The sequence below is a fragment of the Balearica regulorum genome, chromosome 26 (assembly GCF_011004875.1).
Source record: "Balearica regulorum gibbericeps isolate bBalReg1 chromosome 26, bBalReg1.pri, whole genome shotgun sequence".
Taxonomy (NCBI): Eukaryota; Metazoa; Chordata; class Aves; order Gruiformes; family Gruidae; genus Balearica; species Balearica regulorum.
Genome location: NC_046209.1, coordinates 438244 through 464647, shown reverse-complemented (window position 1 = coordinate 464647; position 26404 = coordinate 438244). Strand labels below are relative to the sequence as shown.

Below are 26404 nucleotides of genomic sequence, written 5' to 3'. Positions count from 1 at the left end.
CTTGATAGCAGGGGCGGAGACTGTCCGCCTCCGAGGGTTGGCGCCTCGGCGCCCCTCTCGAAGTCTATTGGCCGCAGGCGGGATGAGGGGCGGTGCAAAGCGCCGGTGCGCGGCGCGATTCGGTAGGCGAAAGGAGACGGCTGGGAGGAGCCATGTTGAGAGCGGGAAGGATGCCGGAATGCCACACGGATCCACCATCTTGATTGGGGGCAGGGCATGGGATAACCGCATTGGGCGCCATCCTGAATACGGGCAAGGGCCCCAACGTGCACATTGTGTTGTCACCCGCGGCGCGGGCTGGGGCCTGCGGGAGCGGCTCAACCGCCGCCGCCGCCATGTTGACTACGGGCAGGGAAGCCGCGCGCTCCTGTTCGTTGCCATCTCGAGTAAGGGAGAGCGGGCGCCTCGCCGAAATTAGGTTAATTATTTAGGACTGCCAGTCTGGGGACTTTTCATGGCGCTAGACAGCACTTAGAAGTTTTATTTAAAATACAGGATAAAGTTGTTTAATTGCAGTTAATGTCTTAAGGATAAAGATTACCCAGTGGGTGAGAGAGAGAGAGAACTTGTGAGGTAAGACCTAACACCTACCTGCTCCGCTCAGGCATCAGGATAATATTTTTCTTGAGGTACAGCCCTGACACGGTTTGCTGACCAAAACAGCTCTTTTTCTAGTCGGGTTGACCTCAGTGGTTAATTAGATAAGCTTGTTTCATCTTAATGCGTGTCATTGCCTGTAGGTCCTACTTCTGCAGAGATTCAGGTAAAATCCATGGATTTCCTATCTTTGGGGATTTTCAAACCTCTAAAAGATTTCCTTTTCAGGTGCTGGGCTGTCTATAGTAAATTTAAGGCTACTACAGCAGACTTATGTTAGATACTTTCTATGGCTCCCTTAAAAATGACTGTCAAGCTTGTTCATCTGCCACAAGATGAAGGCCCCTAAAAAAAATTAAGGGAGAAGCAGGCATCTGTCTGGTTCGTGCTGCAAAGGGTGGCAGTGCATTTACTGTGTTCTGTGTGGGAACAGGCACACGAGGATCAGGATCCAGTGGAGCCTAAGCAGATCTTGGAATCCTCTTCCTGTCCACCAGGACATCACTGGTTCCACTAACATCATTCTGTAAAGCAGTTTGTTTCCGTAGATGAAATGCTGCATGTCTCTGTTTAAATATAGACAATATTTGCTCACTGGGAATTCTACTAGCAATTACTCATTTTCTTTGCCTCACTTGTCATAACCCTATCTGTTGACTGCAGCACAAGAATTAATTGTCCCAGACCTTGCTACAAGTCCCTTGTGTAGCATTGAATTAAATATCAAATGTCCAGTCCACATTGATCTTGGCTTAATTAGCTGCAACCCTGTTTTGAGAGTTTCTAGGCAACATAATACTGGTCTTATTGTAGAAAGGATCCTTCATACCTCACCAGCACACCCGCTTTTGATGTTTTTGTGAAAACATTTGTACAATTCTGTCAATTCGCCTCTATTGCCAGTGATGAACAGTAAAACACTAACGTAGATCAGTGCCACTGATGGAAGTGCCTGAGCTGTAACACAGCAGTGTCAGGGGTACATATGTGAAGGTTCAGAAAGATGTTTTAAAAATATAGTGCAAATGAAATTTGGAGTCTTATCCTTGGGCAGTGTTTCTGCTTCATGTCAGGTAACTTTGACAGGTACAGACATGCATTTTGTATTCTCATTTCTTTCTGAAGCACACACTAGACACATGAGTATCTGGGGGAAAAAGGTTAAAAGTGAAACTGTCTATTGTTTTCTCCCACACATGCATTGCTGTGTTGGTTCCTATGGCCGGACACCTTATTTTCTCAGGCAGGGGGGCAGTGCTCAGGTATTTTGGTGGCCAGGACCAGACATCAACTTACAGCCTTGCTCTTGTCACCCTTTGTGAAATACAAGAGCTTCCTTTTAGCTTGGATCTTGCCAAGAGCTGGTAGCTCTGATTTCCGTATCTGTGGTTTATTGGGTTCCCTTGTTCCTGCAGTGAAGTTGAAAATGGAGAAAAAGTGTGTTCTTACCTATTGCAACAGGCAACTAAAGGCCCCATCTGAAACCAAAGTTCTTTTACTAGGTATGGCATATGAAAGGCTCAGCTTTTGCCACAGATAAGAGATTTACAACTTAGATGAGGGAAAGAATGGGAAAATGATGGGATTATGTGATCCACTTTAGGGTTGCTGAGCTGAGGGCCAGAGAGATAAAGTGATCTGATCAGAGCAGGAATTTAACTCCCATCTCACAAGCCACAATGCACTTTCTTGAGCCATGCCTATTGTAAGCTGTATTTCCCGTGGAGGTGCTTCACTTCATCTACCCTTCAGAATAATCTGGTTTATATACTGTGAGTAAGAAATCCCTCTGTAGTAGAGGATGATATAGAGACAGAATCACTCTCTTCTTTTTTTTTTTTTTAATATGGGATATTTCCGTCCACTTGTAAAGAAGCAGACCCTAGAGAAAGGTACCCTGAACATGACACAAAGACTTTGAAAGGAATTATTAATGCTAGATAGTGATCAGTAGTCAGAACAATACCTGGTTTTCTGGTGGCTATTGACATTCGTTTATTGCATGTACTGATATCCCAGCTGCTTTTCAGGTATCTTTGGAAAAGCAAACATGGGTGGATGCCATCAGAGAATTACACTTTTCAAAGACCTCTCCTGTGCAATTGTGCTCTAACTTAAAAGACTCTTTTAAGGGTCATGCAAGCTCACCCAGATTTTCCATAGTTCTAGCAGAAATGCTTATCAGACGTTTTCCTGTAATATTATCAGAATTTTTTAGCATCTTTTCAGATACTGTGGTAGCAATGACTAATAATACTATTGGGTATTGTGCAGTCTTTCTCTGGGCCAAACAGGAAAATGCATTTAAGAATAAAATAATACTTTATACCAAAAAAAAAACCAAAACCAAACACAAACCAAATAAAACAGCTTGGAGAAAGACCTGCCTCTCTGTATCTTTTTGTTTGTTTTGAAAAAGAAACCCACATGAAAATGGCCATGTGAAAAAAAAAAAAAGGGGAAAAGGGAAAAAATATGAATCAGCTTCTTTTGCACAATCCAGCGAAACCGTCCCACCCTCCCCCGGGCTCCGGTTACTCACTTGCTAGAAAGGCCTTGGCGGGACACACCCAGGTTTTTCTCTTTTTAAGCCTTTCCTGCCTACGTTATCTCCTCGAATTTAATTTACCATGCAGGGAAGAAAAACCCTCTGAAACAAAAAAGACCCTTTTCCTGCCTTTTTTCCTTTGTATTTTTAAAATAGCTCTGAAGCCTGAACTATGTAACTATATTCCTTTGCAAACTAGCGAAGTTGTTTTTGTTTTTTTTTCTCCTTCCTCTTCCACCCAACGTTTCTGTCAGTGACTTGTTGAAAACAAGAACTCTCCTAAAACATGGTCTTTGCTCAGGAACCCGAACTGCTGTGCACAATGGTATATCCTAGATACTGTTTTTAATGACAGTTGTTTTCCTGCAAGTTCCGCTCCTCCCCCACTATTCACAGTACCCTGCAAGGTCCTAAACCAGGAAACTTTCATAGATAACTTTGCTACTAGTATAGTCCCAAGAAACTTGGGGGGGTAGGGGGTGTTTCAAATACTTTTGCTTCTTCTTGTTGCTTTTATTTATTTGAAACCCCTTTCTATTAACACAGCTGTCTTGTTTAAAAGAGCATTTGCAGCTTTAGCAACATTTGGGATGTCAGAACATTCTTTAGTGCATCATTCATGATGCCACATCACAGCTCTGGAAATGGTTAGTCTAGAGCTAGCAGAGAAGGAGCAAACTCACTGCTGCATTTGTCAGCCCAACAAAAAGTCGCATGTAGCTTCTGAACAGCTCGTCAGTTCACACATGGCTCAAAACTACTGAGAGTGCAGGCGTCTTCTCACTCGGCTCACACCTGGGGGAAAGGAGCTGGACCAGAAGTATCGTGGTTAGAAGTCATGAGTTACGCAGCTGGGGTTACTGGGGGAAGAGGTGTGGGTACACAGAGGATCACTGCAGAGCTGGCTATGTCCATTCCAGTGCTTGGGAAAAGATCATTTATTAACTGCAGATCTGTGGTTTTACAAGCCATATATGTCATTAGCAAGGGGAGTATTTTTTCCACTGGTCCATAAGAGTTTGGCAGCATAAAGTATGATCAAAAAGTGTACTAATTGGTAATTGATAAATAAATTGGTTTGGAATTGAGCTTAATATACCTTCAGTATTAAATAGAAGTAAATGCTTCAAACCAGCTTACAAGTTCCCTACACTGGATTTTTCTGACAGCTGTGCCACCACAGCGATTTGAGGCCTTCCTTCCAGGGACAAAGTTGAAAAGCACTTGGAACTTTTATTAGTGCTGCCATTGCATGTTCTGATTTCACCTTTTAACAGGACTGCCAAATGATATACAGTTATTTTTTGTGCTGCAAGTAGTTATATCAACTTAACACTTTTAAGTATAATCACAACAGCTCATATTTTATATTTCTTTGCTTCTTTCTAATCTGTGACCAAATGAGAGACCCATCGGTATGCCTTACTTTGTTGTTATCAGTCCATGTTATTTCAGAACTTCCCTGTCTCCGTGGCTCCTCGCAATGCGTTTGGGTGACTCATTTCCTGTGAAGGATGAACCAGCCATTTCCTGGCTATTCAACACAGGACCTTTTTTTTCTTTTTTTCTTTCCTTCCAGTCTGTGTTGGAGTGGTGTGGATTAATCTATGGTTTGATTATACCCCCTGCAACTTAGACCAGAACTGCAGCTCTTCACTGCAGCCTTCTATGACAATAAACTGTCAGCATTTGTTGCTTAGGGATTGTGGCTTGCCCCTGCTTACCTGGGCCAGGGCCATAGGCTCTGTGATTTTGGGGTCTGGAATTAAAATAATTACAGTGATACAGATTAAACAGCACCATCCTTCCAGTCACTGTAACCCAATCCATCTCTTTATTCTTCAGCTCATAATAAATGGCATGTTAAAAAAAAAACACCATAGGGCAAAGATACTGATCTTACAACATATATCTAAGCCCAGAAATTTTGAATTCTCTTAGTAAGTGCTACCAAGACTGCATATTGGCATTTGAGAAATTCAGGTAATACCCATATTGGTTTTTGTATTAGACACAGGTTACTAGAAGTCAGTTTCTGTATTGATTCTGTGCCCATAATTCCAGCTCTTTCCTCCAACCTGTGCTTCCAATTTCCTGAGCCACTATTTATTCATACTTCGCATTATGATTCTAACTGTTGTGGACAGCTTGCTTCAACAACGCCACCGAGTTAAAAGATTGTCTGGCCATTGTAATGCCAGCCTGAGGTATCACAACTCTTTCAAACAGCTTTTTACTGTTATTTTTTAAATTATTCTTTTAATGTTATTTCCCATCATTTCATTTGAATATTTAGATTCATTAGCCTGTCATACATCTGTAATGTTTGGGAAGAAAACCCACACAATAGGGTTACTGCCTCTTGTGTCTGAATGTAGCACATGTTGTAGGGATGATCACTGAATAATTCATACCCTTAATGATTTATTCATGCCCAAAAGCTGGATACCTCCTCTGTGACTTTCCATTATCTCAAAGAGAATGCAAGTTCCTATTCAACCATACTCATCTTCAGAGTGCCAGTAGCAGCCCCGGTATGGGCACACGAGCAGGGTTTCCCGGGGAAACAGAGCAGGTGTGCATTAGAAACCACACCTTACGATGTTTCTGGAACATTTCTGCTCCAGATCAAAGGGGAAACTCTTGCCATTCCAACCACCCTGGACTCAGAAACTGAAATGTACAAATTCTTCGGCAAGGAAAGTGGATGAGCAGGCACGTTAAGGACTTTTCCACCAGTACCCACGTAAAGTGAGATGCTGCAGCCACAATGCAGGATGTTCTGAGCGTGGAAAACAGACAAACAGGCCGTGACTCCGTGATTTGATACCCTAGAGCTGATCTTATTTTCCATGAGAAATTTCAGTTTTATTTTCCACTGTAAAAGTTACAGATTCTAAGACAATTGATAGAAACATAGCAGGATTGTTTCCTACCCTCTCAGGAAACCTTGCAGGAAAGCCCGGACAAAGAGCAGCAGTTCACACTAATCTCTTTCCTGTCTAATGTGGGCCATCAGAAAATACGCCTTTGGTAAAAGTTTGCAAGACCACGACCTGAGTCTCCTGACCTAAGTGAAGATTTTGCAAGACGTTCAAATTCCATCTGTCTAGAAAGTATGAAAGATGATTCCGTGTTTCAGCAAAGTCTCCAGACCCACAGGCAACACTACCCCTAGCCGGCTGGTATGAAATTTCCTAACTGTTTATCCTGTAATCCTGACTTCTTTTGTCCTTGGAATAGGCTCTACATCAGCATAATTAAAAATGTCAAACATGCTTGAGAAACTCTCCAAGTTGCTAAAAATGAATGTGAATTTCCTCCCCACAACCTCCCTTCATCTTTCCCTTACTCTGGCCTCAGCTTTGCAGAGTGGTCTGTTTCCAGCCCTTCAGCATAGTTTGCATTCCACTGCCAAGAATGAACATTTATTTATACAAACAACCGTCCTTACAAGCACATCTCCCCCTGCTATCCTAGGGCAGGGAAATAAACATAGTTTCTGTTCTGTAGCTGCAGTTCTATGATTCTTTTTTTCAGGGGCATTTTTTGCAATGAAAGATTAGTGTAGTTCAGTTGCTTTCTCGTGCTACAAATCTGCTCAGAAACGGACCGGAATGCTCTTTCATTTCCTTACAAAGATTTTATTTTATTACCCTCTAATGATGGTGCCAGTTTCCTGATAAACCACTTAGGGGGTCTCGATGGCTCAGCAAGCAGGTTTTCAAAGAGGTCTGTCTCACACTGGAACCTTGAGGACTCTGTGTCACCCACAGAAACAGAAAGCCCTCGTGCCTCTTTCTCTCAAAAGCACACCAGTAACGGCTTCCCCAAGGCCGTTTTCAGGCTGCTCTGTTCTAGTAATTCTTCCAGCAGCGCAGCTGACATTGTAAAAGATAATGGTAAATGAAACGGCGGCTACCAGGTGAGCAGCACTGTAACAGAGGAGTGTGGATGGGGAGCCTGAAGCTCATGCATTATTTCTAAAGCTTCTCCATCGCTCACCTGTCAGGCTGAGGTATTGTTCACTGAAATGCTAGCTCATCACCTATGTCCTCTGTCGTCAGGTTGTCTCCATTGCATCTGCCATTTAAATGGATATTACACAGATGCTAGATGACTCCAGACAGGGGAATTTCAGAGTCTGAGCACAGTTCATTTAAATGAAAAAAGGGGCCCTAAAAGAGATAGAGATACACATGCAGAGCATCTAGAAATTCTCCATTCTGCAAGCTGCGCTGTCTTACTGTAAGCATGTCGGATTTTGCTGTGTGCGAGCCAGCTTCCATTTCTCAGTTGATATAATTGTTTGTAGCTAAGAGTAATATTTAGATTGATAATGTTTACAATTACCTCCACTGGCGAATAAGATAAAGTGGTTTTGTTGGGAGCTCTCTTACTTGCATTTCTAAAGCAACCTTCTAAGAAATGAAGAATTTAAGTAGTTTCTGAAGGATCCAGGGGAATACTTTTTAAAAAACATAACAGCAAGATGGTATTTTAGAATATAGTCCCAATGCTATCTTTTTAGGAAGAAAACACAGACAGCTTCTTTAACTATATTGCCAAAGCAAAATCAATGAACTACTGCAAGTGGATGAATTAGGAATTTTTAGTGACTACTTTCCATGAATCATTACTGAATATATTTTATGGATCTTACTGCTTTCTTAGTAAGCTCACTGTTGCAAAGTTTGTAAAGATATATTTACTTTTGCCTTAGTATGTCAATCTTTTTCTTCTTTACTGCGATTCACAATGAAGAGCTGATGTCCTTTAAGAATACGCTCATAACGTGCCCGGGTATGTACTCGGTCTAAATAGGTATTGCGCTAGTCAGGAAGAAGACCATAATTCTAGTGAGGCCTTGCACTGGTTAGCTCATACAGTAGCATCACAACTAATGTATAGCAGGAGAGAAAAACCTCACAGTGAACATGCAGTTGGCAGCGTACCACTACCTCCTCCTCACTAGGCTTCCATTCAGAGCAGGATTTATTCTAATCACAGGTTGTAATATGCACGCCTGGAGCATACCACAATGTATCCTTACTGGATTCTTCACATGGCTTTTAGTATTTTTCTTTAAATTATATCGGCGAATGTACTGGCAAAAATTTCAGCAACATTTGAAGAGGTGTTGTATTATCTAAAGGTATTTGCACGCACCAACACACACATATACGTGTTTATAGCACAATTTTGGCCATGTATATTCCTCTGTATTGGAACATGCAACACCCTGATTAGTGCAGTAATTCCTCTGGAGATAAGGGAGAAACAGCATGACCCTAAAACGGCATGAAGTAGCACAAGGACAGAAATGCAGAGACATACCAGCTCTATTTTGGAACTGGCAAAATTGTTCTCTCTCTCTGCTTCCCAAATACTTCTTGATGTCATGCATGCAGTTTATAGGCGATTCAGCAGTGCAGCTGAATTACAGTCCTTGTTTCCACATCGATTCAAGAACAAGTATGTCCAAATACATCTGAAAAAGTAAGAGGACCGACACACCAAACCACTGTGTGCCTGCCATGAGGCCTGCATTGTCATACAGGCTAATAAAGACATCATTTTCCCAGGGCTTCAGCTCTATTAAACACAAAGCTCCAAATGATTTCCTACTTGGATCAAAGATGTGTTTGTTCCAGTGCCACTTAAGTTTAAAAGGCAATACTGAGAATGAATGAAATCTCCCCAGCGGCAGCTGCTGAGGTTCAATTGGTTTGTCAGTGCCATAATTATGCAGCGGACGTTTTCTGTTTGCTGGCCCATATGTTCCTGAAGGATGTTGTGCAATGGAAACAGCACAGGAAAGCCTTGCTCCCAAAGCTAAGAGGGGTTTGCTTTTGTGGTGTGAAGACTTGCTTATGTTTCAGATGGTGAAAACATTAAGAAATCTAACATTCTGATTTCAGGCTTAAAAACGGAGTTGCTCTTAATTGATCAGACTAGATGGAAGTGTATGAGAAGAAACAGTGGCCTACATCTAGTATCCTAGAACAGAGACTGACCACTTTTAAATATTATTTATATAGTTACAGCTCCCCTTGGCTAATGTAAGGAGCTGTCGCTGCGATCAGCAGCAGAGTTTGGTGTGACCCTTGGTGCTAAGAATAACCGTGGCTTCCTGTCCAGCCAGCCACTGCTGTGCAGCCTGTCCTCCTCTTCCCCACAGCACTTCTCATCTTTGTAGGCTGGGGTCTGGATGTGGATGAGAAATGTCTGCTCCTTGTCTAGTAGAGCGTACACCAAATTTTCTGTGTGACAGACATGAGTGTGTGGTAAGAACTCCGGAGTATTAAATTAAGCATTAAAAGAACATTAAGACATGAACCTGCAAAATGTGAAGTCAGGGAAAATTGAGAGCACTCAAGATCTCAGTTGCCAGAGGAACTAAAGAAACACAATATCCTTTAGAATGTTTAATATTTAATTTGGTAAGATGCTCAGATAGTGGGGTGGTGAATGTAGAGGGCGATGACAGAGAGCACCGTGCGAGGGGTGCTTTATGTCAGCCACGGGACCTTAATGGGTGGCCAGAACACAGAGGCACAGAAGGCTCCTTGTTTGCAGAACCGTCGATTTTGTGCACAGCTACCTGGTCTGCCTACACACTGTGCATGTTCTGAATGCCATTTAATTCATATGTGTTCTTGTTAAAAACACAGCATCAACATTGTACAGAAGAGACTCCTAGTGATTGGGCTAGTTAGAAGGGAAAGAACCAGCGGCACATCTTAAATGCTGGAGACCTGTCACTGATGGACTCCCTGCTATTTGTGTACTGCAGGCACCTCACATAAAGCCAACAGGATGATTTTCATGAACTGAAACAGTCTTTCTGCAGAGCTAAGTTTAATTCAGAGGTGCATCTTCAGCTAAATTGCTTTAAAGACAGGGCTCAAAAAATATGTAACCAATATTTTATTTATGGAGAAATACTTCATTTCATAGTGCGAGTTGACCAGTTCCTTCTACAACAGCTAGAAGTCAGCTAGCAAGATTCTTCCCTCTTCAGTTTTGTCATGAGGACTTAAGTACACATGTGGTCACCCAAGGAACAAAAAGGATTTTATGTAAACAGAGCAGCATGGCTGTGGCCGTGACCCAGTCCTCTAATAGCCAGGCCTGTGTTCCAGAGAGCTCGGCCAGGCACAGATGGCTATTTTGAGGTACCCATTTGGGCTTCAGGGAGCCAGCAGCTTAGGTGATTTTCTAAGAAGCTTTCACTGATGCTTCAGTCATCTGAGCGGGTCTGCTGGAAGATCCACTAAGAGACAGCTGGGTTTGTGGCACGGACTTGGAGAAAGTTTCCAAAGTGTATTTTCAGAAGAGCCTTTTGTGCACTCTGGGCAATTTCAGTAGGGAACTCCAGATCTGAATGCACCGTTGGTTCAAGTTTGCTTGAATCTGTAGAGTGGGCTTAATTGTTTGCTCTTGCTCACACTTTGGAAAGTGTGTTATCACTGCTGTGGGACAAGGGTTGGCAACCTCTTACAGATACCATGCCAGAGTGTATTTTTCTTTTCCAAATTAGCAGCTAGGTGTGCCAATGCCGGGTTTTGCTGCCTCTCCAAGAGGCAAGATGCCATCCATCTGTGGTATTTTTCATCTGTGAGGCGCTCGGCTCCTGCTGAATGCATCACTTAAGAAATGGGAGACAGAAACTGGGAGCTGCTGCCTCTTACTTGTGCCTCTCCAGATCCTGCTGATCCCCGCTCCTGCCTCAAGCATGCCGTTCAGAAGCTATCCAAATCGAGTGCAGACTCGGCGCTCAGGGCAGAGCCTTTTGCTTATTGCTTCCATCCCACACAAGGGGTCTTCAGGTCGCTTTAGGATCACTTTTCTACATAACTTATACCTCCTCTCTCCCGTCTTTCCTAGGCTTCCCTGTCCTCTAGGTGCCAGTGAGATTCTTGTCCTTCTACAAACTGCTGTGCTCCGTGGGAGGCTTCCCGAAGCATCTTGCATGACCTTGGAGGAGGTAAGGGAGAGAGCGGTACTTCAAAACAAGGACAATAGTAGAAAATGAAATAGGAGCAAAGGCTCCAAAGGTGGGAAGCCTGATAGCATGAACTAATGAATTTGCCTGTGGCCAAAAACTTTGGGTGCCGCTTGGTAAGATGCGTTTTGTGAAGGACCTTTCCTTTACATGGGCACCACACCCTGCGCTCTTCCCCGTGCCAGCTGTGGGCGTCTGCCTGAGAGAGCCCAGCCATTTACCATCACATTCTCAGCAAACCTTCATAAACACTTGAGATGTAAAAATGAGAGCTAGCTCTTTGCCTGTTGCTAGCGAGACTGACTACTACATACACCCCCAGACTGAGTCACCATGGGTTTAAAGTGCTTCTGGAAAGGTGAAATCCTCAAGCCTGGGAAGGAGTTGAGGTGTCAGTTGTTAAGATTGTTCTGTATTGTAAAAAAGTAGGTTACTACATCTCATTGTTAACAACTACATCTAATTACAAGTCACAGATTCACCACAAATACTATTTAATAACAAATTTGTGCCACATTTCATCCACAGTGAAGTAACACATTGCCTCTGGTTTGTGGATAGGTAAATGCGTGATGCAGAACAGAAGGAAAGAGAGTTTTGGCTCAGATCAAACAGAGGAATGGATACTAGGCCCTGACTCAGTGTTGGAAACTTTGGACAGTGTGTCTGTCCTCCACCTTACAGCACTGGTTATTTCATTTTAGTTTAGCAGATGGTGGAAAACATGGTGCGTGCCACACTATGATTTTGGTTAAACTTTAAAAGGCTGCTCAGAACTATATAACACTGCAATAAACGCTTAGACAATAAAATTAAACAAGATTTGCAACTTCCCCTGAGCGAACTCCCAAACTGGATGTTAATTTTTTCCTGCTTGATAAAAAAGAATTCCATCAACAGAACAGAAATTGAAAGAACCAAAGATACAGTAACACTCTTATCCCTGCTGCAAGGACTGGAAATGGAGAAGTTTCTGTACTTGGCTAAGGCACTGTTACTGGTCAGCATTTTATGCTGTATTTTTAGCAGTAAGATAGCAAGTTTCCTATAAAGCTGGCACATTGAGAGGTCAGTAAATCTACGTTGAGAGCTATGCACTAAATTTTTGCTGTTTTCTTTCTTCGGAGCTCCAGGTGCAAAGGTTCTTTGGCAGGAATAAGGAAGTACGCTGGGATGGTGCCCTCAACTTAAATACAAATGTAAGAGGACCTTGACCCTTGCATTAATAGCAATATTTATTCAGCATCGGAGCCGGGGGCAGGGGCAGGGCTTCGGTCTGTGCCCGGCAAGGAAAGCAGGGTGGGAACAGCGAGCGAACGCCGCTTTGGGCCATCCCTGGCCCACGCAGGGGCTGCCAGCCGTGCGTGGCCGGTGGCTGAGCACCCTCTGCCGGGGATCGAGCGGCGGCGAGCTCCAGCCCCCGCGGCCAGGTTGTAGAAAAAACAAACGAAAGAATCCGAGTTTTACAGCATTCCTGTCTTATTTTTGAGCCTGTTGCAGTCAGACCCCATGAAACTGCGAGGATTAAAAGTGATTTTTAGAGTAGGAGATGATGATGTTATCCCCTGACTGGCGAAGCGTGCGCTTTATGAAAAATACCACAAATAGTGAGAGAAGCAATTAAAAGAGTAGTAAACGCTCCTACAAGTGCCTTCTTGCCAACAGACATCTTCTTCCATTAATTAAGTGAAAGAAGATCATTTTAATACAAATGGCTGCCGGGGAACAAAGTAAGTTCCCACAGTTGGTTCTATACTGATACAATTATATACTCAACCACAGCGCAGGACTGAGAATAAAACATCCAAGGAAAAGTAAAACTGCATATGGAATTGTTACAGAAAATAATGTCCTGCTGTCCCCTGGCAGCACTAACCCTAAGTGTGAAGCTGCTCACAAACGGCAGCATTAACAGGGTAACTAACACAATCATTATCAACGTGGTAGCGTTTTCTGCCGAAGCAACGCTTCACTAATTTCAGCTTTCCCACTTCTTCCCAGGGAAATAAAATATTAGGACCTATTTATAGAAGTTCATGGGTTTAAATTAATTTTTTCCTTTACTACAGCTGGTTTTAGTGGTTGATTGCTGCTTGTTGGACCAGGCAATCCTTTGCCAGCTGGCTGCGGCTTTTATTAGCTCTTTTAAGAAGACTTGATTTAGAGCTCGCAGTTACGGACATCAGCTCTGTAATGCAGACCATCAAGAGAAGAGATAATTAGGACTCATGAAAAAAATTTGTATCTGATTCTTTGAACAAAAAAGCTCTTGTCTAAGGAATGTGGTGCTGTAGGGATTTAACAGCAGTCTGTCTTCCCTTGCTCAGAGCTGGTGTGTGCAATTAGACCCTGCCCTCCATCAGATATACTGGATATTATTTTCTGGGAGCATCTCTCAAAATGGAGGAATGCCACCCTGTAGCAAGTACAGAATGTATCTTGGGAGTTGTATTTCTGCAAGCAGGGCAGGAGGTACTGGTGGAAGGACAGGGTGAAGCAGGAAAAGAGCTGAAGAGGTGCTGAGAAGGCTCTTGTACAGGGGAGGGGGAGGAGAGAAACAAACATTGCAGAGAACAGGAAAAACGATGTGCTGGGAAATGATTAATCCACCCCAAAGGCCCTTGCTAAAAAGTGGTGGGACAAGCTCAATGATTTTTGGCAGCCATGAGCTACTTCTGCTCCACTCTCGACTCCCGTCTTGCAACCAGATGTGTTTAAGAACAGCTTCATCCCATTCCTGCCCCAGACACCACATCCCCCGGCCCGGTGTCCTTCACTCTGCTCTGGCAGCTCCCTGGCAATCTGCCCCCTCCTAGATGTGTGTTTTATGGCTGTCCTCTGTCCCTCCGCCTACAGTAAGTGTGTCTCAAGTGAGCAGGAGCACACAGTCCAGGCCGGGGGAAGGGGGTGGGAGTCAAGTTTAAGAACTGCTGCTCTGTATCCTGTTGTTTTCCTACCGGGATTGTTCCCATTTCCTGCACTGTCTTATCTGGAGCTGAAAAGCCGAAGCTCTCATATTTACTTGCTTTGTGCGTGCCCCAGGTTTCTAATCTGTGAAATAGACGTTGGAAGACTTAAGAGAAACATAGCTAGGACTAGGGCAGGGCAGAGGGACAGGAACAAAGTGGTTAAAAGGCTTTCAGTGCCTCCACAATTAGCTGCTTTCTGTAGTTATCCTGCTTGCATAAGCCTGTGTATCTCACAGAGGGTTTCCAAGAACCTTCAGCATACCCTAATGCTACACAGAGCCCACTGAAATGTAAAAAGTGTAAAATTCAGATGTTTGCATTCTCAGGTGATCCTAGGTACCTATGTTTGACAGACCTTACAAGAGAATCACTTTCAGAAAGTGCTGAGTATGTTTTTCCCCCCAAGGCCTCAAACTAGACACAGGAAAGTCTTAAAAGGGAATAAGCATTTCCATGCTTTTAGTCAGCCTTGAATTTAACAGTTCCACTGAAATGCCATAGACTTCTTTGAAATTACTTGGCTGACCACATTTTCTTGAACACAGAGGTAAAATAAGCATATACTGTGCTGACATCTTGAAAGCTTGCTACATAGATCAGATGCATGAGAAAGCAAAATCTTGTAGATTTTTGGTTTTAACTTTTTTCCTCCAATGAACATGATTTCACTTAACTATAGGTTATATCAGTGCACTAAATTCCCTATGGTTTAAAAAAAATTAAAAGAAAACATTTACCGTACAGCTTTGGAATGTCCTGTTTTTCTGCACAAAGGTGTGGGTCCTGCATACACAGTGTCCATTATCAGATAGGAGCCTCTCCTGGAAAGATAATTACAATGCTGCATCACTCACAGCCATGCAGACTGAAGCAGACACAAGGTTTCAAAACAAAACTGAATCCCTCAACCCCAGACCTCTCCTCCATAGGGATCCTGGTTTTGTTGGAAGCAGGTAAAAATTGTAGCAATGCTCAAGGTGGGGTTTTATTCATTGAAGAGATGAGAGGTATGTCGGTTCAGCCTTTGTGGGTAAACATGCATTTCATTTTTTTCCGCATAGTTGTAACTGTAAATTCAGACTCGTTCCACTTGACAGTTGCTTTGGAAGTACTCTCAACTGATGTAAATACGAGAGCAGGAGTGGGTTGAAGAAGTGTCCTTAAGTTGATTACCAGAGACTTTATTTGGAACTAAATATCAAGAGAAAAAAGGCTTTTTTCCAAAGAGATCAGGAAAAGGAAGACATGTGCTTGGAGATAAGGAGAGATAAAAGCATTCCATTTAAAGACGCGTGTGATAGAAATCAAGATGTGCATCTGCCAAGTCAGTAATTTCATGGCCTTATGACCATGCAGAGCTTCCGTTTCTGTTACCTTTTCCCACACTAACTGTAAGCACCAAATTATTGGCATGAAAGTTCCTTTTAGTTTGTCCAAACAGCTCAGCCCTTTAGGGAGGAATTGCATGGGTTGAACTTGAAGATAAAACTGTCTTTGACTTCAGAAAGGGAAAAATGGTTCTCCCGTTTTCTTCCCGTTTTTCTCTCCTGGGCTTTCTGAGGCCCAGGCATAGGTTGCGAATTCCCTGCGCTTGGAAGGTTTGAAGACAGGTCAGACAAACACCTCTCAGGAGAAGTTTGGGCAGAGCTCATTTTTCTGTGAGGAATGAGGATAGCTGACGTGGCCATTTGATGTGACTTCCAACCCTGTTTTCTGTGATTCATTAGGAGGGAGGTCACGGTGACAGTAGATCTTATACAACATCTAGATTAACAGAAAGTCAAGAGCTCAAAATGCATTTGCTGCTTTAAAACAGGGATTTTTTTTTGGTCTGATTTTTGTTTAAAGCAAGCAGCAGATTTCAGTTAGAAAATTCTTTGAAAATCCTAGCTCTGCAGGTTTCACAAGCTAGCATATGCAAACAGTAAAGCATTCTAGGCTAAAATTATCCATACTATCATTAGAAGTCATAAGAAGGAACATATGGATTGATACTAGCGTTAAGTGCAGAAGGGCCTTCCAGAGCTGTGCTGCTGTGCACCAGTTTCGCCCCACGCAGGAGCGGTTCCGATGCCTACTGTTCATTCCCCGTCGGGAAGTACAACTGACATGCTGCGAGAGATTTGCCCTGTGCTTTTCTCTCTGAAAAGGACATTGAGTTCCCTGACCTGTCTCCTGAGGTTAGAGAGGGCTCTTGTATGCTTTGCTTTTGTTTGTTTCCTTTCCTCTTTGGGTTGTGCTTCCCCTAAAAACCAAACACTCGTTAATTGTTCTATGGGTGTTTGTCAGTGCAGTCGTTACCCCTGCCTTGCTCAGGCAGTGGACAGGCTCCCTCATGCTGGGCAGCTTGGAAGCCCACACCATTTTCATGGCTTTTTAATTGTTCCAAGCAGGAAGTGGAAAAAAAAACCCAACAAACCCAAACACTTTTGCCCAAAGATTTTTGCATGCTTACTCACTTAGGTTTCACATTCAGCAAAGCACAGTTAGCTTTGGCATCAGCGGATCGAAGCATTCACTTAAAATTAAGCACGTGGGTAAGTGCCTGGCCAGCTGCAGCCTTGGAGCTCAGCAACCCTGCTGTCCCTCAGTTTCTGCAAGTTGGGAATTGGCAGAGCAGGGCACGTGTAAGACACTTCCAGTGGGCTCCTCCTCAGTGCAGGAGCTTGGCCAAGAGGCAGTTTCAGTCACTGGGTTTTGTTGGTCTACGGCCGCTCTGAGGGTCCCTGCTGCTGGATGGTGAGGATGGGGGTATGGGAAGGGGGAAGGCAGCTGCCTCCCCCAGCCAGGCTCTGTCAGGTGCCCCAGGCCCCCTCAGACCGGCCCTGCCTGAAGAGGTTTGGTTAGGCCAGGCAGCCTCGGGGCACCCCAGGTGACCGCATTGCAGTGCCAGGCTGGTGAGGGCCTTCCACCCTGTGGTTCCACATCCTCACCTCCCATCACAGATGCTGGCCAAGCCCTGCAGCAGCTGCCATGCTTCACCCTGCGCATGGGGCTGGCTGCCGCCCCTGGGCAGCCTGGCCAGTCACACTCTTACTTCCCTTCTTCCGGGCAGGGCTTCTCAGCCTCACCCAGGTCCCACCTCGTGCGGAGCTGGTAAGCACGGCCGGTGGAGATCAGGCACTGAAGGCAGCGGGTGTAGCCTCTGCCTTGGGTGCTGGTGCACAACAGGGCTTTGGCAGAATGGCAGCTTCCTGCCTGGGCACAGACAGGCTTTCCCTCAGTTTAACTGGCATACTCATAAATCCCTGCAGACAAAGACCGCATTCACAGATTACTGAGCAGCCCTGCGTCTCTCAGCCACGATGGGCTTCTCCCATCTTGCAGCTTGCTCGGAGAACAGGAGCATGCAGAGCAGGAGAACCGGAGGCTCAAGCTGACGTACCCAGTGAGGACATGTGCTCGGCTGTCTGCAAGTGCGTGCTCACCTTCAAAGCCACCAAGGGCCTCTTCTCACCAGGAAGCTGCGTCACATTTAGGCCAGAACTGCTCAAAGAACCAGTTTAGACAAGATTCCTGTGTCCAGTGTTTTCAGTCTGGCATCTTTTACCACCACTAAATGCAAAGCTGTTAATTAATAATAGACTAAGATGCCTGGAGCAAAGACTGCCATTATGAACGTAAATGCATGCACTATCAGTCACATAGAATCGTAGGGCTTCTTGGCTGTCTTGCAATATGTATGTTGATGGTAAGTTATGTGACCGATTGTTCTTCTCTAGCCTGTTACACAGAAATTATGATGACTTTCTAGACTACTACATAGACCGTTTCAAAACAGATGGGAGAATTTCAGATGTAGTCTCTAGTAAATATAAGTTACATATGAAAAAAATTCTTTAGTTAGGAAACTACCTCCTTTTTTAATATTTGAAAAGTCAGATAATGTCAGAATCTGAACTAGCTTCACTATTTCTGGTACTTCTCTTTCTGCAGTTCACTATTTGGAGAAGTAAAGATTGCTAACCACAGCCTGTGTTCAAAGTGCCAGTGCTGAAAGGAACATCTCCCAGAGTCTGGTTTTTAGAATTCTATTTTCAATATTTATATTTTGTTTTAACTTTGATTGGTACGCTGTAGAGGCTAATCCTGCAAATATTTACACAAGTCAAGCTTTCTATATATAGTTCATTCGAGCTCAATGGGAGCTCACCTTAATGAAGGCACATGTTCTGCAGGAGCATTTATTTTGGACTAAGCATTGAAAAATTTAGTTGCATCTGCTAGCCAGATTTTTTTTTTTTTTAGTTGCATCTGCTAGCCAGAGACACACACACCTATGATGATTATTTTAGGTTCTGAGAGAGAAAGAAAGAGTATTCAAACAGTCACTTACTGATCTCCACCTGAGAGAAGGCTCAGTGAGATAGAAAACAGCAGTATGGTGAGTATTCTTTTATAGCATAAATGAGACCATAGACAATTGTTTCTAACGATCAGTTACAGCATTAAAAGTTGTAGAATTTTTTAAAAACAAGTTTTAGGTATGTGGATGCAAGGTCTGTTTTTAGGTTCTGATAGCCCTGTTGGCGTGGGGAGGTGGGAGGCCAAGACGCCGATTCCTGACACTTTCCTGTGCTATTTTCCATAAGCGAGTACAGAATTGGCCATGCGTACGAGCTTGCTTGGCTCCCAGGACTCAGACTTGCAAACAGAGCACTGTACTTCAAGTGACCCTTCCGTTAGCTGAGCTGTGGTCGCTGCTGGGGTGGTTCAGCGAGAGCGTTAATCTCGGTTCTGCTGTGGATTTAGAACACGCGTGTGAACAGCCGCTGTGGCTCACCTGAGGTATGATAAATTCTTAAGCTGAGCTACTTGATCAGGACTCAGAGCCCGTAGGTATGCATAAATTATATCTAGAATAAATTCATCATTCCAGGACCATGCCCACAAATTACCCTCCAGGTCTTCAAAGTGGACAAGTGTATTGATTTATTTTAAAGAATGAACAAATTGGTTTTTAAAAAGAATCAGTAGAGGAATCGCTGATCTACAATTACTGCTCTATTGAGATGGGGCTAGAAACAGTCCCCAGGACTGCTCTTCTATGCACATTCTCTTTCACTTAAGTTCTCTCCAAACGTTTTTACAGAATGGGAGTGTCAGTGATGGAAAGTGCAGCGATGCCAGTTCACTTCGCATGGACCTCTCCAATCTTGTGACCTGGGCACACACTCACGGGACCATATGCAATCAAATCCCATCCTTGGAAATTGTGCAGAACATGGGTCATCCTAGCAAGGACAATTCTGTTCTCTGGATATGTGGGGTTGGACATGCGTATCACTGGCAATGTGGAAAGTTATACATCAGAAGCAAAGAAGAGAATGAAGCTGTAGAAAAGAGAAAGAGGTTAGTATCTTCTGAGGCTTCATCAAGGGAAGCTAATTTAGATGAAAAGAGGTTCAGGAGGACCTCATCTTTTGAGAGGGCTAAAGCAGACGCTGTCAGCACAGGGTCACGTAGCAGATCTCCAGGGGTCACTCAGCAGAAAGATGACACAGTCTACATAATACATAATGAACCATCACCCAGAGAAAATAAAAAAAAAAGCAAATCCATGAAATTGTGCTTTGCAGCAGAGCAGCATTTTTCAGTATCTGGTGGTGGAGTCAAAACTGACAGACAGAAGGTGAAGCTAGAAAACAACGAAGATCTGCAAATCATCTCTGATGAAGAACAGTATATATCAGATGAAGACAACCAAGGAGTCAGAATCAACCAGAATATTCTGTTAGAATCACCAACTAAAGGCGGAACTGCTGAGGTAGATTTGCAAATGCATCACAATCAGAAGATGGCATTTAGCAAGCCAACAGCCACCCAAACATCTGGCTTTGCCCCTGCAGGAAAGCCACCCCTAACTCTTGCCTGCATTCTGAAATCCCCCATCAGCAACCAAGAGGGCCTGGACAGCAGGTTCTTGAGGATAGGTCCTCTTAATCCTGCAGGGTCCATAACTGAAACTTCTAAAGCAAACAATTCCTCTGGGTCAGCAATACTGAAAGAACATATAAAATCTGACCCCGTCTCCAACAGTGAAGCAAAGGCCCAACTTGAGTCACCCGCCTCTGTGACATTCTTTGAGTTTGAAGCCACTGTAGATGTGCAGCAGCAGTTCCAGCTGAGCCCTCCTGAGTGTGGCACACCAGGAACAGGCTTTAGTGGGAACGTTTCTGAAAATCCTATCGAAGAGAGTGAACCGTCGGGATCTGGGCATGCACTCCATCTTTCAGCCTCACTGAGCCCAGAGAACAAGAACACAGACTATCCACCTGCATCTTCAAACAAAAGTAAGAGTCTGGATTTTTATTCCTGAAAGGGTTTGTGGGTGCGTTCTATTAATCACTTTCCCAAAATCTTAACGGAGGGTGAGTTCATATAGCTGCCAAAATCGGTATTGTAATATCTAAGTAAATGCCTCCAATCTGGGGGACTTGGTTTCTACTAAGGTAGGAACCTTTTTAGTCCCTTTTAAGCAATCAGCACTTCAATAGATAATACGTTCACCGAGGTACCCCAGTGTGTACTCAGCTGTGGCCCAGCTTTAACCGCCCAATTTGAATACTTTGGTCTTTCATTTTGCTTCCTATCACCTCATAGTATGTTGGCTGTACTTAAGAGAGAGTCCCTGTGAGAAACTGGAGCCAGAGATGGGAATTCGGGTCTCAAGAGACAAATAAAAGAGGAAGTAGCTTTTAAAGCACTGAAACAGAGAAATTGTGGTTGAAACTCTGGCTGCACCAAAGTCAATGGCAAAAATCCCAGAAATTGCAATGGGAGCAAAATTTCAATCCTGCATCTTGAATTGCATGCGCTAAACAAATTGCTTTAGTGCTTTTAAGAGTTTTAAGATTTTCATACACGCTATCCTTGGAATCCTCCTGGAGTGGGGAAGAGTTATAATTGCTCAAACATTAACGTGCAAGATACACTGCTTACTAGGGAACTTCCAATACCAAGGTTAAGCCGTGCACAGAGAATCTTTTAAGTGATTCCGTATCATAAGAACATGGTGTTTGACAAAGATTTTAGAAGGCTAGCTTGCGGCTGTTTTAATCCTGCTGTAAAACAACTGTCCACACAAGGAGGAACAGCTGGCATACAGTGCATGGACATTATCAAAGTTATGCTATTCTTTTGCAAGTAGTGGGGAAGCCATCAATGAAATCGATGTAATTCATTTAATAAATGATCATATTTTAGGATAGATGTTTATAATACACTGGAGCCTTAATGCCAGGTACATATATGTTATTTAATCTAATAATTGAACACCTTAAATAAAATGCAAATGTCCAGGTTTTTAAAAGTGTTACAATAAAGCCACAAAATTTGCATCTGTAATGATTTGAGTGCCTGCAGGTGCTATGTCACATTAATTCCAAGTAAACTGCTGGCTAGTCAGCTTTACGGTTTTACCTGCTAGTATTTAGGTGTAAACATTGAGGCAGATTTTCAAAATGTAATTCAAGGAGTAAGACTATCTCTTTTCCATCCTGTGGCTCAATGCCTTGGCTCCATCTAACTGAGAAGCAGCCCCCGACACTTCCACGCGCTCAGTAGAGAATCCCATTCCATGTTCCCCAAAACCTGTCCTGTGCCCACACTGACAGCCCGGCCCCATGGCCTTGTCCTTGGCATGCCAGGTGCCCAGTGTTGTAACTGACAACACATATCATCCAAAAGGATGGGAATTCATCTGGGACTGCCTGTGTAGTAGCTGTTTCTGCCAAGATAAATGGCTTATGGCTCAAGCGAGGTCCCTGCGTGTATTGATTTACAAGCCATTCATCTCTTCACATAGATCAGTCAGTAACAAAGCAAGCAAAAAACCCAAACCAGCAGCACAGGGATCAGTAGGCTCCACCTCAGTGGAGCCACAGCATGTTAAGATACTGACTAAGGAATCTCTAGCTGTTGGCTCTAGAACCCTTTTCAAGCTACCTCTCTTTAGCCCTGGAAAAGTCACAGGCAAGCAGATGGAGCTTTTCAGCAATCCAAAGAATTAATTTCTCATGCTACATCGAACTAGGTAGATATGGTATTGCCATAGCAACTTGAGAGGGAACCCAACTGGAATCCTGGCAATCCTTTTTAAAAAAATACGCTTTTACTCATCTTTTTGTTCTTCCTTACTATCCACTACCCCTAACTTTGGTTAATGTTTTTATTTCACTCTGAGAGCTCTCTTGCTCTGAACAGATTTTTTTGGTAAAGTCAAATGCTTTAAAATATATTTTGCATAATGCCTTGTACAACACTTTGAACATATGAAGTAGATGCTGCTTAGGTCACAAGATCCACATACAGGCCAACTCCCATCTATTTTAACAGAGCAGAGTTTAGCCCCTGCCAAGAAATACATTGATAGAAGTATATCAAGTCTGTTTGGGGTTGCTCGGGCTTCGTAACCAGCGCTGCAGGCTCAGGACCGCAGCCACTGGTTACACAACTGGTCCCACAAGTGTGGTCCCACAGCACACCCCGAGGGTCAACTCCAAAATGAGCCAGGGTGAAGTTCAATGTCAAGCCAAGGCACCGATGACAGTTCCGCTCTCCGGTCCTGTCTGAGAAGGCCCATGGAACTTGCACTGATGCTTTCCACATGTGCACCCCACAATGACATTCAATGATTAAATCTCATTAGGGACTCATTCGCTCCCATTTAGACATACTTCAAAAAGAAAGAATATCTTAAATATACCTACACGGTAGTGTGCAGATTCACCAGCCAAGTGAGAAAGAACAGGAAAGGAGGCAATCCTTTCCGTGTCTATGCTGGTGCTGTCGGGGTGCTGGCTGGCTTGTTGAGGACACAGATCTAAACCAAAGCTTTAAGGATGGGGTTTGTGAAAGTCCCATAATCTCTGAATCAGTTTTAAAAGGAAGGTGAATGTTATTCTGCATCTCCTTATATTTCACTGATCTCCCTCTAAGTCCGTGCTGTACACAAAGCTGTGCCTTGTCTTTTAGATGTGTTGAAGAAGTTGGAGAAAAAGAGAAACCGTAACACTGGCGATATAAAAATTTTCAAAGACTGGCTGGTTTTACATTGCCCTTCTGAAACGCGTGAGATTTATAAGCTGCCACCCGAAGACCTCGATAATTACCTAGCCTTATTCTACAGTTCTGCAAAGAGACAGAACGGCACCGATTTTTCTGCCAGTTCTTTGCACTTCTTTCAGAGCAGCATCGAGAGACACCTGAAAGATCACAACTATGAGTACAGCGTGGTTAGAGGGTTGGAATTCCGAGCGTCTCAGGAAGCCTTGAAACTAAAGCAGCAGCACCTATCTCAGAAAGAGAGAGAGGGAGAGTGGAGTATTTTGGAGAACCTGACAGATGAAGATGTGGAAGGTCTTCATAAGAAGGGACTTCTAAGTAAGGCACACCCGCAGAGCTTTCTGCATCTCATGTTCACAAATATCATTAGGGGGTTTGGGGCAAGCACACACAGTCGGAGCCACAATCTGTACTGGGGACAGCTTGTACTGAGGAAGAATGAGGGGGAGCTGGAGTACTTGGAGTGGAAGGATGATCTGAGCATAGAGGGAAATGCAGGGGAACTGCGGCCACATCTCTTCGCCAGGCCTGACAACCCAGGTAACTGCCCAGTCACAGATTATAAGGAGTATGCTAAGAGGAGGCCACTGGATATGCTCCATGACTACGATCCACTTTATCTCGCTCCCAAGCCTCTCTGTTCCGTATGGGACCAAGTATGGTACTGTAGGAAGTCAGTGACAAAAGCCAAAATTGAAAAAATCTTGAAAGTTATTATCCAGCAAGTCAAAGGACCTGTGAAGAAGTCCAAGAAATAAAGGTATCCATTTAGTTTCTGCTGTGCCACTTTTTGAAGTATGTGTTTCCAAGTAGTCTTTGACAGGTTTAAGTGGCAGTATTTAGTAGGGGTTGAGGAGAACGTCCTTCTCTTCAGTTTCACCTTAGAACATCAAAGTCTACATATTTGCATCACCTCAGCTTTCAGGTGAAGTGAAAAACTTCTATTGTTCTTTCCGTTAATGGAATTGATAGTTCAGTAAGTTAAATAAATATGGGAATCTTAGGTTTCACATTTATAAAACAAGTTAATATTCTACTGTATTATTAATGGCAGGACGAAGTAGCTAATGTTAACGTGGAGGGGGCTCGGTAGCTGAATAACTTGGCAAGGAGTTTAAGCTGCGCTCCCATTGACGGAGCTGACACTTGTAAACAGCATTTGGTCTACAGCGTAAGGCTATCGTGAAAGGAAGAGTAATATGAGCTAGTTCTGGGGTGGCAGGAGAACTGCAAGATGCCATGTTTGCTGGCTGCTAATCCAGGTCCCACAGGAATGCTTTCAACAAGGTTTACGTCTTTGTCTTAGTGAAAGATTTGTAGATTGAAGAAGTTGTGATTGTGTTTTAAAAAGTTATTTTAAATGGCTGACAGTGTTGAAAGGTTTTATGGTGAGTGTTTTTCCCCAGAGTGCTAAATACAGCTACATAAATACACTTTGGTAGATAGACATAGTCAACTTTTTTCAGCTGTTCAAGTACTGTTCAGTCAATATATTGTCTTACAGGCCAGTGGAGTTGTTGGGTTGAATTGTTGACATAACCTAATAAAAGAGTGTTTTACTCAGTCCTGTTTGTCTCTTCTACAAAGATGAAGCCAGTAACCCCAAACAGCAGGTAACAGCTTCCTGAAACACCAGCACGGTCACTGCTGCTCTGAGCCTGTCATCACTCAGTGTTACAGAGGTGACCCTTGGAGGATTTGGGCTGCTGGAAATCCCACATTCGTGGTTCCTTAACGAGAGCTTTGTGGCCAAACCCTTTGCCAGAATTAGTCCTGTTCAAGGATCACCAAATAACCTCTAGATGCTTAAAGAGCCATAAAAAAGAAATACAAACTCAATCAAACGCTTGGAGGGCCTCGTCCCACTTTGCTTGTGCTGTCAAGCACGGACAGCGTAACGAGCGCCGCAGCCACCGCCAAAGGACCTGCCAGGGCCCCGGCCGAGCCTGGCCCCACACGCAGCTCTGCCCGAGCACCCAGAGCCAGAGCAAACCCCTCCTGAGCACCCAGAGCCAGAGCAAGCCCCTTCCAACAGGGCTGGGCTTCACTCGCTGTCTGACCGGGCTTCTCTTTCCCCTGCGCTGAGCTGCTTAGCCTCTACTCCAGAGCTCATTAATGGAAGGCCGCTGCCTTCAAAGTCAGGTGGCACAATTAGCCGGCAGCTCATTTCATCCTGCCAGGAGCATGGGGCACCTCCTGCCTTCTGGGGGCTGCCAGGGGGGAACAAGGGGATAGAAAGCAAACCCCCCTGAAAGAATGGATCATCACCCACCCTCCTTGCCCCGGGCTGTCTGCACACCCGTGCTCTTCCCAGCCCGCTCAGGGGGTCGCTGGCCTCGCTGCGCACAGGCTATCACCATTTATTGGTGCCTTACAGCAGTTCTAAGCTACATTTCCAGTTCACTGCACTTCGCAAGAATGAGCAGCATCCTGCGTAATGTGCTGAATTCCACCTCATCGCGCGTTTACCTGCTGCTCGCAAAAAAGAACTGTTGCCGTTGGTAAAGCAAGGACGTAGCGTTATCGGAAATTCCGAATGACTGTCCCAGGGCATGTCTCGGCAGCTCAGCCTGTAAACCTCAGCTCCAATAATTAGGAAATTAGCCATAGTAGGCCGTTGTTAGGAGCAGATCTGCAAAAAAAAGGCTTTTCAAAGATCACAGTCGGAGGACTTGGAGTATACTTTTACTTTGAAAAAAGGGTAAAAGAACAGTACCCAGTCCCCATTTCTATTGCGTGTTAACGATGTCCAATTAAAATGGCGCCAGTTTATTAGCTAGAAGTTGCCTTGTTAACCTCCTACAAGAAATATTCCATGAGAGAGCTAAGAATTGAATGTTTATGACAAGTCAGGATGAAAATACTTGTAACAGTTTATTTTTTAATCAAATGCATTTCTGTGTACGTTTGGTAGACAAGGATTTCTAGGAACATCTTTTCCTGCAAGAAGCGAGACCAAATGCTCCTGGCTCGCCAGCGGGCCGCCCTCCAGCCCTCGGGGCCGGCAGAGGCTCCTGGGCAGGCTGGGGGGCCGGGGAGCCCCCCACACCCGGGAGCCCCGGGCTGTCGTGTGCCTGCTCCTTGCCTTCACTTCTCACCCATCCCTGCTTCATCGCGGGGCTCCGGGGAAGGGAGAGACGCTGGGAACCAGCTGAGGGTTACACGCGTGTTTTTCACCTTTGCATCGCGAGTAAAAATGATTCATTAGGGCGAGAT

The 26404-nt window shown here is 44.1% G+C and overlaps 1 protein-coding gene across 6 annotated transcripts; it reads left to right on the top strand.

The window, feature by feature from the left end:
- The first annotated feature begins 548 nt into the window (after positions 1 to 548).
- On the top strand, positions 549 to 24751 carry LOC104637267 (uncharacterized protein KIAA1958-like). Of its 6 annotated transcripts, none has more exons than XM_075776672.1 (6): positions 549 to 573; positions 11036 to 11135; positions 12287 to 12352; positions 18418 to 18506; positions 19215 to 20415; positions 23099 to 24751. In XM_075776672.1, the coding sequence occupies exons 4-6, from the start codon at positions 18504 to 18506 to the stop codon at positions 23944 to 23946; spliced, it is 2052 nt and encodes a 683-aa protein (XP_075632787.1). In that variant the 5' UTR covers positions 549 to 573; positions 11036 to 11135; positions 12287 to 12352; positions 18418 to 18503; the 3' UTR covers positions 23947 to 24751. The 6 variants fall into 6 exon arrangements, with proteins under 6 accessions (XP_075632787.1, XP_075632788.1, XP_075632785.1 ...); XM_075776673.1 differs by lacking the exons at positions 549 to 573; positions 12287 to 12352 and adding exons at positions 14897 to 17510; positions 18715 to 18910 and having other exon boundaries at positions 11034 to 11135; XM_075776670.1 differs by lacking the exons at positions 549 to 573; positions 12287 to 12352 and adding an exon at positions 14897 to 15075 and having other exon boundaries at positions 11034 to 11135.
- Positions 24752 to 26404: the final 1653 nt, after the last annotated feature.